At 40.9% G+C, this 13,553-nt stretch overlaps 2 protein-coding genes across 6 annotated transcripts; one reads left to right on the top strand and one right to left on the bottom strand.

Moving 5' to 3' along the window:
* On the top strand, positions 3,187-5,556 carry LOC8084890 (elongator complex protein 6). 2 transcript variants are annotated; one of them, XM_021450757.1, is made up of 5 exons: positions 3,187-3,523; positions 4,303-4,369; positions 4,463-4,671; positions 4,761-4,907; positions 5,078-5,166. In XM_021450757.1, the coding sequence occupies exons 1-5, from the start codon at positions 3,320-3,322 to the stop codon at positions 5,102-5,104; spliced, it is 654 nt and encodes a 217-aa protein (XP_021306432.1). In that variant the 5' UTR covers positions 3,187-3,319; the 3' UTR covers positions 5,105-5,166. The 2 variants fall into 2 exon arrangements, with proteins under 2 accessions (XP_021306432.1, XP_002468057.1); XM_002468012.2 differs by having other exon boundaries at positions 3,191-3,523; positions 5,092-5,556.
* LOC8084889 (two-component response regulator-like PRR73) lies at positions 5,799-12,831 on the bottom strand. Of its 4 annotated transcripts, none has more exons than XM_021450753.1 (12): positions 12,676-12,831; positions 12,475-12,547; positions 12,305-12,387; positions 12,152-12,215; positions 11,614-12,054; positions 9,374-9,535; positions 9,138-9,271; positions 8,819-9,004; positions 8,187-8,367; positions 7,655-8,087; positions 6,798-7,572; positions 5,799-6,305 (listed from the first exon to the last, which is right to left on the bottom strand). In XM_021450753.1, the coding sequence occupies exons 5-12, from the start codon at positions 11,927-11,929 to the stop codon at positions 6,195-6,197; spliced, it is 2,298 nt and encodes a 765-aa protein (XP_021306428.1). In that variant the 5' UTR covers positions 11,930-12,054; positions 12,152-12,215; positions 12,305-12,387; positions 12,475-12,547; positions 12,676-12,831; the 3' UTR covers positions 5,799-6,194. The 4 variants fall into 4 exon arrangements, with proteins under 4 accessions (XP_021306428.1, XP_002465436.1, XP_021306429.1 ...); XM_002465391.2 differs by having other exon boundaries at positions 5,808-6,305; positions 12,634-12,793; XM_021450754.1 differs by lacking the exons at positions 12,475-12,547; positions 12,676-12,831 and having other exon boundaries at positions 5,808-6,305; positions 11,614-12,078; positions 12,305-12,393.

Here is a 13,553-nt window from a genome sequence, read left to right as displayed (position 1 = left end):
ATATTACCGCAATGTTATGTAAGTGTTATTTTTATATAGTTGTTATATATGAGTGGTACTCCATGCTCGTGAAAAGCCGACATATGTTAATTGGGTAGATTTGTTTTGAATCGTAAGTTAAAAATGCCTATAGTGAATATATCTTATTAGTAGTAGTTTAATTATTTCTAGTAACATATATCTCTTTAATTGATTATCTTTTTTATTGTTTCATTTGAAAAGCCGACATACGTTCTTTAGTTGTTTGAAATCTCCTCAAGATCTAAGGCTACAAACTTGAACCTAGATAGACACCATGCTCATTCTTGTTAGAGGCTAGGGTTGTTAATCTATAGTGTGTGGCCTATAGAAGGTCTATAGGTAGAAATAAATGGACATGATTTTGTTTTGTGGTGTGTGGGATGAGGGGGGGGAGGTGTTAGGGATATTAGGGTTTGTCTAGAGAAGGGTTTACCTGTATTTTTGGAGCACTGGGATGTGGATTCTATATTCGTGCATATACATGACTTATCACAACCATTCATTTAGTTTAAAGTGCTACAATAGACTAGAATATTAAGTAAGTTGTCATATATAATATACACAAAATGTATTAATATACCACATGGTTATGTAATATGTTATGTGAGTGTTGAGTTTATATAGATGTCATGAGTGTTACTCCATGATCATGAATAACTGATATAAGTTAAAATTGTACATTTGTTTCAGAACATGCACTAAAGTGTCTGTATTGGATATATGCTATTATTAGTTTATTTCTAGTAACATATCTATCTATCTCTTTGATTATTGTTTACCGTTGCATTCCTAACATGTAACGCTCATGTTCTTTAGTCATTTGAAACCTTCTCAAGATTTAAGACAACTAAAGTGTGACCTATATGTTGACATTATTCTTGTCAGGGTGGTCAAGTCTTTGGTGTGGCCTATATAGGCTTAGAATAGGTAGGCAGACTGATCTAGCAATGGACATGTACACGATTTTGTTTTTGTGGTATGTGGGATGAGGGGTGAAGGGTGAGGAAGGCGCCTAGGGATATTGGGTCTAGGCACATGGAGCCCACAAGGCTAATGTGGTGGCTGAGGATAGTGACATAATGGCATGATGCAGGGGCTAATATGGACTTTTTGTAGTATGTAGGCTGAGGAGTGAAGGGTGGGGGAGGCGCCTAGCGATATTGGGTTTAGGCGCATGGAGAAGCCTAGATGTGGTGGCTGAGGACAATGGCATAATGGTATGAGGCAGGGGGTTAATATGGAACTTACATAGAGAGATTTTTTGCATGTTGGAGGAAGGAGACAATACGTCAACCTTCATATGTTGATTTGATAGACAAAACATCTTCCATACTCATATATAGTATGCAATTTTATATCAAAAAAATATGAAGAATACAAGATATAAAATACTAGCACTAACTATTTGAAGCAATTGCATTGCATACAATTATTTGTCTACAATGCAGTTATATACACATGTATAATATTTTTGCATAGTGTTAGGTATAGCTTAGAGTATACATCTTTTAGATTGAGTTGTCTAATCCACGTCTTTGTTTATTTCTTTCTTTTTGTGAGAAGAGGGAGATGGGAAGAAGGAGAAAGGAGAAAGTGATATAGGTGAAGTAGGTCGCGACAATCTATACCATGTTTGTGCATTGCTAGAGCGCGAAAGTGGTTTGCCACAGCCACACGCTTGGTGCATGAGCTCATCACCACCAACTTCCATTGTCATCTCTAGCCACATTTTCGCTCGATTTTCTCGTGTAGCCGTCCCAAGATGAAGTGTTGACAACCAGAGCCCTGCCAAGGGGTGTGCAAACAGTGTGAGGGAACATGACCTCTAATTACTAGGGCCCCCAATTTTTGTTTTATTTTCTAGCTACCAACCATCATTCCATCGTTAGTTCTGATCACCAGGTGTGAGCAAACTGCTAGTGGCTGCCATCAGCTATAGGCCTAGCTAGGGGATAAATTCAAGCCCATGCCGTTAACTTTTGTGATGAGTCAGGAAACCCCTATGCCATTTCAATCTTTTCCTTGGATTTGAATTTACTATCGTTCATATCATTATATGAACTTTTTTCAGTCAAACATCATACGAACAATTAACTATCCTTTGTATGGTTACGACTAGTGTTCTAAGGTTAAGACATATATAAATATGTATGTAAGATAATTATTACGGTCATATTTATCAAAGAATAAGCCTCATTTTATAGTTTGGTATAGGGCCTTAAATTTTACCGGCACAGCCCGGTTGACAGCCTAGGCGACGCTCTATATGGTCCCCCAACCCCTTGACAACTTTGGATCCAGAGCAAGAACTTGTTTTTGATCCTGACATCTCCTTATTCCATCCTGGTGTCTCCTCTGTGAATTTTTTGTGAAGTACCCTTCAGTATAGAAGTAGCTAGTAACACTGCTTTAGTAGCAGTGCAGGACTTCTATGTCCTAGTTTTTTTTTTTTGGAGAATTTCTATGTCCTAGTTTTGATTATCTATGGAGTCCCTTACTGCAAAGCGTGGGGAGGCCATGCCTTTAGGTGGTCGAGTTTTTTTTTCTATATTTTTTTTTTCAAATGGGGAATAATCTGTGGTAAATTTATTTATTATAGAAAGACAAAAGCACAATGGAGGGAGATTAGCTTAAGGCCGGTGATCGGCGGCGGGGGATGCAGAGACTGTGGAGAACATTCTCTCTCTTTTTTTAACATGAAAGATTCTCCATTGCTCATGTTAAAGTTAAACCAGTACTACACGAGTACAATTTGAAACGCTGTCCGGGAGAAGCATCGAGACTGTGGCCTTATTTACTTACCAAAAATTTTACAAAATTTTTAAAGATTTCTCGTTATATCGAACCTTGCGGCATATACATAGAACATTAAATATAAATAAAAAATAATTGATTATATAATTTATCTATAATTTACGAAATGAATTTTTTAAGCTTAATTAGTCTATAATTCGGCAATATTTATCATATATAAATAAAATGCTACAGTGTTTATTTTGAAAAAAAATTCAACTAAACAAGGCCTGTGGAGAACAATCTCGTCGCCTGGTCACTGTCACAACACCGAGCGATCCAAGCTTTGCAGCAGCGGCACAGGGTGTGGGCAGGCCCGCATGGACGACTCGGATTACGTGGGCTCGCTGGACGGGCTACATGGGCTAGTCGTGCGGGTCGATCCAGCGGGTTAGCGGCAAAGCCCATCCCACACCGCTCTGGTTCTGACGAACCCCTTTGCCGCCGCCGCCGCCGCCGCCGCAGTCTTTGCTTTTCCGGTGAAAGGTTTTTTGCTTAGGGGACCATGGAGGAGTACGGAGGGGGAGACCTCCTGAGCGAGGCTATGGGATCTGCGGCGCGGGTGGTGGTGGTAGAGGACTGCGTGGAGGCACCAGGGGCCTTCGTCCTCCACCTCCTCCTCAAGCGCGCGCTCGCCAGCGGCGGCGCGGCTGCCTTCCTCGCCCTCGCGCAGCCCTTCTCCCATTACGACCGCGTCCTGCGCAAGATGGTTCGGCTCGCCCCCTCTTCACCTCACTGGCATCTCGTCGAACACGTTTTGTGCTTACCGGCTTCATGCCTGACTGTCTGTGTTAGTCTCACTGCTACAGTAGCGTGCATATTGTGTCTGCTTAACTGCTCAGTGCATCTTTGTCCATGTCATAATGAGTATGGTCAACTAGGGATTAGAGTAGACCCAAGTTGGTAGGATCATATTTGATCTGGCTTTAAAAGAATGGGGTTTCTAGGCTCTTGTTCTTATGCTATTGGTCACGTGTGTAATCAGGCATCTTACACCAACATTTTAAAATGTTAGATTCTTGGTGCATGATGCGATATTATTAGATTACATGTATAAATGATCCTCATTCTTCCTTTATGGCTTTTGGAATTGTTGTCAAGTTGCCTCTTGATATTAGCAGCGCACACTAAATAGCCTAAATTTTGGCCACCTTCAGTTGTGCACAGTGGTCTTCAAAACCAGCGCGATGTGGTATAATTTTCAGTTGCACTCTGTTCATTTGGTACTGGTATAATAGCTCATGTGCTGGCTGAGGCATGCAATATAGACTACAGTGAGCTGAGGTGCATGCTGATCTTTTGTAGAACTCTGATAAAATGCACTAGTTTTATATTTGTGTCAGTAGTTCGGCACAATGGGGTTTGGGACTGCTTCCAAGAGATTATTCTAATTTGTTCACTGTATCGGAAAATGCATGCTGGATTTCTCTAGCTAAAATCTACACAGTTGCATTATATATATCTTTTTGGTCTTTGGAAATTTGCCAGGGTTGTAACCTTTCCCTGCATAGGAGGAACGAGAGGCTTCATTTCTTTGAATTGCTAGGATTCCCAGGCAAGCCGTCATTTTATTACCATGTGTATTTCCATATAATGTTGGGTGATTCCTAATTAGGGAGGTGCCATTCACTATGTTTCTTTACTGCAGGTGGAGCAAGGGAAGGCACAATTGCTGATAGGTTTGTTCAATTGTACAATGAAATTCAAAGACTGGTGGAGGCAAACAGGACTGGAGAAAATGCAGGCCAGTTCACCGTCATTATAGATGACGCTTCCCTGTTGGAAATTGTGGCCCTTGGTTCTGTAAATGATGTACTGGATTTCTTGCACTATTGTTTTGCACTCACGTCTGAGATGGTAAAATATTGATCAATCAAAACATTACAGTACTGCTGGTGATTGTTAAGTCATGGTCATGTCTTTTACCCTTTATCATGTCCTGACAGAATTGCACACTAGTGGTTCTCATCCACGAGGATATATATGCAGACGAAGAGAACATTGGTCTCCTTTTACATCTGCGCTACATTGCTGATCTTGTGATTAAAGCAGCACCTTTGAGCACTGGTTTGGCTGCTGATGTTCATGGACAGGTTAGGCTCCTGATCCTTCATATTTGTTTAAGTTTGAGCTGTACCATGATGCATTATGGCTTAGTTGGATTCGTTGACCTGGTAGTTCGATAAACTCACATTATTTGGTCTTATTTTGATGTTTCACAACTTTCATTTTACCCTCTGATAAATCTTTTCTGAAGCGGTAGAAATGTTTCTGCAGCTGTCGGTGGTGAACAAGGGTACATTCGGCGAGCAAAGGGCAAAAGCACAGAAAGTTTGGAACTTCCATTTCAAAGTGAAGGAAAACGGTGCTGATTTCTTCTATCCAGGGACTAGACATTAGGGAGTACTTAGGCCGTGTTTACTTCCTCAACCAAAACATTTCGTTACACTGTAGCTTTTTCGTTTGTTTGTGGTAATTATTGTCCAACCATGGACTAATTAGGCTCAAAAGATTCGTCTTGTCAATTTCGACCAAACTATGTAATTAGTCTTTATTTTTATCTATATTTAATACTCCATGCATACGTCTAAAGATTCGATGTGACGGGGAATCTTGAAAAATTTTAGTTTTTTGGGAGGAAGTAAACAAGGCCTTATATTGCAGTAGAAACGACTTGGTTGTGATAACGGGTGCTGCTATGTTTCGTGTACCGTCTGATAAGCACAGCAGCATTTCAGTAAAGTTCCGTCTCATCCTTTATTTCACACATACGCTTGCGTTCAAGTCATCATAGCTTTATTTCACAAATTTGCTTGCGTTCAAGTCATCGTAGCTTTCAAAGCGTTCGTCACAGCCAAGTTCATTGAGTTTGATCTAGCACAAGAGACCTATTTTGCATCTCACGCTAGTCACTTTTCCTTTTCAAGGAAACAGAGCAGCCAAACCTCTACTTGTGTTAATTTGGAACACGATCTTCGAATGAATGGATGAACTACAACAGAATTCCAGCTCAATCATATTAGTATGTATAGTAATATAATAATAGCAATGACGCTGCTGATTTGCTCCTCCTTAAGACACTTGGCTAAGAATATCTCTGCAAGGAAAATGAAGATTGCAAACCGCCAAGCTCGAACATACATAAATATTACATGTTTGACTCCATAGCACTAGGGTGATAATCTGGAGTCGACCACAGAAATTGACAACTAGTCTTATTTATTGAGTACTCTAACGTTGGGAATCAATGGGTTACTATCAGTGATGGGAAGAACCACTTAATTCTCAGATCTGTCAATGAAGATGCGCAATGGGAAGAACCACCTAATTGTCAGATCTGTCGATGAAGATGCCATGTTGTACGTATTAGAAGGTCCGTGTCATCTTTCTGAACCTTGTGCTGCTTGATCTTCTTGCCCAGATTGTCGCACAAACTGTCCACGGACCCGAGGCCGCTGCTCAGCAAGCCTCTTCCTGCTTTGGTAGCGAACCTGAAAATAGGCAGACAAGGCCATCAGAAGATATCGGTCCAATGCACATTATTCAGGCCAGCAGTCAGAAAAATGAAGCAGCATCACATCATAAAATCTTGTAAAAACTGCAGTCAGAAAACAAACTTTTGAAAAGAAAAATAGTTTGAAACCATACCAGATCTTGAAAATGTTTGCACAACTAATGTCTTACTTTCAAAGACTTATTTCAGTATTCCTAAGCTGGTACTGTCAATATTAAGGCATAACTGGAAGTTTTTCTAAAAAAAGACAAAAGGCGTAGCTGGAAGTAGCATAATCAATTTTATATCCTCCAAAGGTAGAGATTATTATTAATAATCACTTCTATCTTTTCTGGTAATAATTGTGCAAACCATTTGGATCCCTACTCTTTCTTGACATACTCAGTGGAAGGCCCTTCAACACTCAAATACCTATTACTGATTTCAAGTCATAGCTACTACGACAGGCATGTAACTGAAAACAGGCTACCTTTTTACCAAAGTTCCGATCTTTCCGCTTCAGTCTGAATTTGTTCAATGCAGCTTCTCGTTGGGGGAATCGATTCTGATACACATCATTGCCACTCCCACTCCCACTTACAATGCCACCTCCAGCGATATTTTGGCTCACGGTACCATTAACACTCTCTATGTTTGGTCTTGCAATATTGGGGACAGTGCTCGTTCCATTCTGGCCATTGCACCCATTATGACCAACTGAGACACCCCCATTCACACTATAGTTTGCAGCATGTCCTTCAACAGGAGGATCAAACACATTTGACGAACCACACTGAACATCTGATGATCCACGGTCGATTGATGACTGTTTCTGTGTCATAACATGGAGGTAATAATGCACGTGGTGATGATGCTGGACGCAGCTTTGTGGAACCTCTGTTGGGTGGCTCATTTTCACTGCATTGGAAATTCCTTCATCAGCTTTGTCTTTACCAACCAGATTAGCAGGTGATGTTTGATTCTGTATAGTATGAAATGCTGAGGCATGCTGGGTAGATTTGATGGCTGATGGTGACGTTACTCTCTCCCTGTTAGCTGAAGGCTTTGCAATAACATTCTTTGTACTGGAGCCCACATCGTTGTTGCTACTGCCATTGGAGCCCTGCTTTATTGGAGCAGCATCTGAATTTGACTTCATCTTGCATGTAGAGTCTGTTTTCACAGCCTCAGAACTGTTATCTTGTGGTGAAGAGCTTTCCCCACATCTTGCTCCACCTTGATTGGAAGCCACAGATGTATGGTACCTTGCAAAAATCATAACGAGTTAGCATGCAACTTACTGTTATGTTAATAACCTAATAATGACACTGATATTATGTTTTGCACCTGGTGAAGGCTGACTGATCTGATCTTTTGAGAATATTTCGCTCATCATGGATTTCATCTGCAGCTCCATCTGTTCTCAATCTCTTCAAACCCAACTCATGGGGTGTCACCACGATATGAGAATCATGATTCTTATCATTTCCATCGGGCATCTTGGAAGGGCCATCAGGTGCATCAACAGCTCGTACTGCTTGTTGGCCTTCTGTGTTTCTGGCTATTGAGCTAATCAAATCAGCAGTTTCAGTATTTATTTCACTAGGTATGTCTGTACAATCATCTTCTGCCATCATTTTCTTTTTGGATTTGCATTGGGGCATGTGAGTCTCATGACGTTTTTCTGTTGGATTAACAGATACGTCATTGAGAGATGATTGATATTCTGCACTTGAGTTCCTAGGAGCACCTATTTCTAAGTATCTTCCCATAGATTCATCTGTAAAAACATGGAATTTGGTTGAATGAGACAATAGTGGAAGTATGAACTGTGAAATGCTTTACTTCGATACAATGAATGCTGTGGAGCATATGATACCTTTATTCTCCTTATGTTTCTTGCCATTCCTTTTGTTTGCTGTCGGTAGCCACTTGTTACTGCATATCTCTGATTTGGGGTGAATTACTTGTGCACATGTACTATCAGGTGGATCTGCTAGTTGATCAGGAGACATAGGTTCTGGACTGTCAATCTCCACAGCACGTTTTGTCCATGAGCTCTGCATTTTAAAACAGATTGTGCACTCGATAATACTTTTTTTTTTCGGCACACTCGGTAATACATTGACATAAAAACACTACACATAGAGAGAGTTATCAGACAATATATGTTACTTCTCTGAGAAAGAAAGATTGCCACCAAGTGAATCGTTTTGAATGAAAGCAATAAATAACTTTATTTTCCTTTCACAAAAAAAACTTTATTTTCCTACATCAACCGTGGTATTACTATATGTAAATTGGTTATTTAATATCTCATATCCAGATATATCACAGAATAACTAGCCTTTATGACCTAAATTGAGGTGATATTAATTTTGTTCAAAGTAGTATCCTACCACTAACCTTTATTACATGTATATATATATGGTCATCTATACATTCAAATTCAACTACGTAATTATGTTAGATTAAGAAATTAACTATTAGGAACAACGAATGAACACATACTTGAGTACCACTGCCATTATCACTTCCATCCCTAGCATTGAGTCCGACACTGAAGTCATCGTCGTCGTCTTCATCATTTTCTTCATCATCATGATTGCTGTCACTGTCGTTCTCATACTCATCACCAGTATTTGGTTTGGCACACTTCTGTGTCTGGATGCCGCTTTCACTTCCACTGCCACTGGACTGAGTACCAAAGAGGCAAATTCAATTCAGATAATCGCAAAGGAAACACAGAGTGAGGAGTCAAAGAAATCATGCCTCATGTTTCATGTAATAAAATATCCAGAAAAAGCTAGACCAAAAACAAACAGCTTACACTGTGGCATCGCCTCCAAACGTGCTGCCAAAGGTTCTTAAGCTCATTCTTACGTAGTGGCTTTACCAAGAAGTCAACTGCTCCCTTCGACAAACACTTAAACACCATACTCATAGAGTCATTTGAAGACATCACTGCATGCAAAACACATCAGTGTAGCGGCTAAAAGTATTTAAACCCAACAATTAACGGGATAACATTTCATGTGCATTAGGGAGTTGAGGAAAACTACTTACTAATCACAGGAATGTCCTTGCAAATTTTGTGACTTGTGATTTTGCTAAGCAGACCGATGCCAGATAGACAAGGCATGAAAACCTCAGTCAATACAAGGTCAATGTTGTTCTGCAGATCTTCAAGATATCGCCATGCATGTGAACCATTTTCAGCAGGGATAACTAAAATGGAAGGAGATAAAATTGCTGTCAAAACACTGAAACAACTAAAATTACCCTTTTTAGATGTTGAGGATAGATAAAATTTCCACTGCTAATAATTAACAATCAAACATAATTCAAACAGGGACTGTTTATCCAAAATCTGAAGTACCACAGGGACTGGTGGTTACCAGTGTTGGTGAGGAGAGGTGTATTTCTAACTTGCTGACAGTGGGAGAGTACATAGTTCAAGTTCAATATAAGTCTAATCTCTTTAGATGCATTGCTTTCAATCATTATCAAGAAAAAACAAAGTTCTATAAGCAACTTAAAATATTAAAGTCTTAATGCAACCTAGCAGAAAACAGCTGCATGGATGCTATTAATTTAATAGTTGATTACATGCATGTCACTTGTCTTATATGTATAACACAAAGTCATGCTTTGATATATCAGAGTTTTCATGCTTTGCTTTTCCAGTCAAGGGTGAAATGATTTCAATAGAGGCAGTTCTAGTTGTGTACCTTACTACCTATTTGTCCAAGAATAAATAAACTAACAAAATGATCTGCAAGAAAGAGTGCCATTTTCTGTTGTCAAATAGAAAAATAGCTTGCATCTACATTGTCAAATAGAATATGTTCTTTTGATGCTCACACAATAGAAAAGGGAAATGTACAAGCTTAAATTCACAATTCTTGTATGCTAGAATTTTCTAAGAAGCAAAATGCAGTGCAAGTAGAAATAATTGTTACTTATTGCTTATGCAAAGTGGATTGTACAGTAACATGATGCCAGTACAATAGTAAACAATAATTAATATGTTCGCTAGGAATATGTTAAGCTACAGTTTATATATAATTAATAATGACCCAACATATATGATAGGTAAGAGCTTAGTTGTCAGTACTTATACCACCAATAAATTAATTCAAGTTATTGGAGAAGGGGGTAATGTTGACTGAAATCAGTATATAACACCTAAGAGATACTATTTTTCTTTGTTACATGCTCACTAGTACAAAAATACATAAGGCATTAAGTAATTTATCCAACAAGTAATCATAGGACATATAAAAGAGTCAAATTGATCTAGACCCTCAATTGACTACTGCCGCCTTCCAGCTTCCATATGTTGCAAGAGCATTCACTGTTTGCTCATGATGTGACACTCTTGATCCCTAGACCCTGGTTATTTTTTTAAAATGAAAATAGCCAGCCCTTGCTATTGCAAAAGAAATTCCATTGGCCCACCACAGTAGGCCCAGGAGATGACGTGTCAATCCTATAGTGCAGTACTCCTGGCCACATTATATGTAGGGTAGCAATGCTCAGACACCTGCACTGCAAACATACTGCAACACCCCACCCACCAAGCTCCCAATTCACAGCAGATTGTCCAGCAGAGTACTCACTGCAGCTGAGACAGGTGGTCTGCCGTAATATGGGATCAGTGTAAGATGCTATGGAGCTGTACTAGGTGAGACATCACATGACATCTCTCAGGCCTGCCACAGTGGGAGAGGGGACTATTTTGAAATTCTAGCAGGGGGGATTTTAAAAGTGTCCTATAAAATCATAATCCTTTTTTGCAGCAGCAATTGCAATATACACAAGTTAACAATCCATATGTGATTACAAACAGCCTCTTCACTGCAATGGTTAAGAGAAATTTCGTATTAGTCCCTAAAAAAGGGACAACCAAAACAAAGTCTCTCATTAGTTGAGGGGAAAAATTCTCGCTTGTCTACTTGGCTATATTAGATGTACACATACACTACAACCAGCAATTGCATAAGAAAAGATGGTTTCAATAAAAAGCAATTGAAATCTATATCCTATGCATTTTGTGAGGACAGATTGCAACACAGCAAGTTCGAGTGCAACATAAATCCAGGCTGGAAATAAATATGAACTTATTTGTTATCTTTTACGGCCTGAACTTATTTACTATCTAATAGAAGTTATGGAACCAAGTATATGCCCAATTTAATCAAATCAAAATTAGTTTCTTATTAATATATAATGATAGCAGCTCTCCTGCATGTTGCGAGAAAAAAAAATCAAATCAAATTAGCTTTGCCATTTGCAGCTCATACCTTCATAGCAGCACTTACGGAGCAGGGCACTGACCACCTGACGAGTAGAGTCATCATTCTCCACCAGCATGACTCTCAGTGTCTTCACAGGTAGGAACCTCTCCCAGTGAATGCTTTGTCCTTGTTGCTCCTGCTCATCCACCTGCTGCATGCCCGGTGGCGCACTGTGCCCATTGGCCAAGTCCTCTTCCTTTTCCCTCCATTCATCTGCATCAGCTCCAACCTCATGGTGGCCATTCTCTAAGGCGACATTCCCTATCCCCAACACATCCTTGCGGGAAGGCCCGTCCATGCCAGCTTGGCAAGCGCTACCCATTAGCCTGATTCGAAGAGAGAGAGAGCACTGCAGTGGTTGGTTTGTGCAACTAGAGGGAGTTCACAGATGGTGGAGCACATCCTATGTCAGCATAAAAAATGCATACGCTGAATCCAAGTACGAATCTGCAGGGGGAATCAAACACCAATCTGTCATGAGCATAACAGATGCTCAGAATAAGCACTCCATTTTGCAGTATTGGTCACAGCCAGAGAGGATTACATGTATCCGGGCTGGAAGAAATTATTCTTAAGCCGCGACGCCCAAAATCAGTTGCTTCCGACTCCTGTGAAACATTAAACATCTCATATAATAAGGATAATTATATACGAAATTCCCCTACACAAAACTGACAATAGAGATTTGAGGCAGTACGAAACAAAGGATTTGGTATGAGTAGTGAAAGGAAGTCAGTAAACACCGTCTCCCTTCAAAATCCCACTAATCCGCGGTCCGAGCTAAACATAGAACAAAAAGATAAACCTCATCAGAGCAAAACTTCAGAAGGAAAAGTCTGTGAAGCAAACAGCGCAGTTCCAACTTGCCTCCACCCAAGGTAACAGCAGCGCCTGGGAAATCGGACTTCTCGAGATCCACTGGAGGCGACCCTGACGAACTCTACCGCAGAAACAACCCCAAAAAAAACCAGCTAAATCAATTTAGAAAAAAAAAATATATATATATATGAGAAGAGTTGAATTTACGAGCTATCTCCCGGTAGCCGCAGCAGAGGGCGCGGTGCGCACCTACGCGTGGGATGACGAGGAGGAGATGAGGTCGCGAGGGGTTCCGGGCCAAATGGCGGGGAGAGGCGATGCGCTGGTGACTGGTGCGAATTGCGATGGCGAGGAGGCTGCGGAGGAGGCGATAGATAACGGGGGGGAGGAGGGGAGGCGCTCGCCGTGACGTGGAGCAAGTGGAGGTGGGCAGGGCGTGGGGGCGGGGCCCGCGCCCCAGCCGAGATCCGACGAGATCTAAAGCCGCGCGCTCCCTGCGCTCCACCGAATCCGTAGATCGCCCGGGGGCCACTTCGAGCGGCACGCGCGGGTCCGTCGTGGATGCGTCACTGGCTGGTGGGGTCCTGGAAGTCGATGGGACCCGCACGTCGGTGGGTTGGGGTGGGCTTGTGGAGGTGGTGTGGGGCCGGGGGAGTGCTTGGCCCGCGGCTTGGATGGAAAGATCGTCACGGCGGGGCATTAACGGCGTTTAAGCGGGACCTGGAGTGCGATTTGGGAAGCAGGGCACTCCCGTTTCGCTGGCTAGCGTTGGCTTTTGTTTCCGGGATGGGAGGTCATCAAATCAAATGCTTTCCAGTTATGATTTGACTTTGACTATATATCTCACCACTGAGTAAGGCCTGGTTTAGTTCACCCCAAAAACTAAAAACTTTTCAAGATTCTCTGTCACATTGAATCTTGCGGCACATGCACGGAGCATTAAATAATATAGATAGAAACAAAAACTAATTGCGCAGTTTATCTGTAAATCACGAGATGAATCTTTTAAGCTTAGTTAATCTATGATTGGACAATGTTTGTCAAATAAAAACGAAAGTGCTACAGTGTCAAAATTCAAAAAAAAATCGGATAGGCCTTGTTTAGTTCGCAAAATTTTTGGGTTTTGG

The sequence above is a fragment of the Sorghum bicolor genome, chromosome 1, assembly GCF_000003195.3.
Source record: "Sorghum bicolor cultivar BTx623 chromosome 1, Sorghum_bicolor_NCBIv3, whole genome shotgun sequence".
Classification (NCBI taxonomy): Eukaryota; Viridiplantae; Streptophyta; class Magnoliopsida; order Poales; family Poaceae; genus Sorghum; species Sorghum bicolor.
Note: the sequence above shows the minus strand (reverse complement) of the source record. Positions and strands in the feature narration are given on the sequence as shown.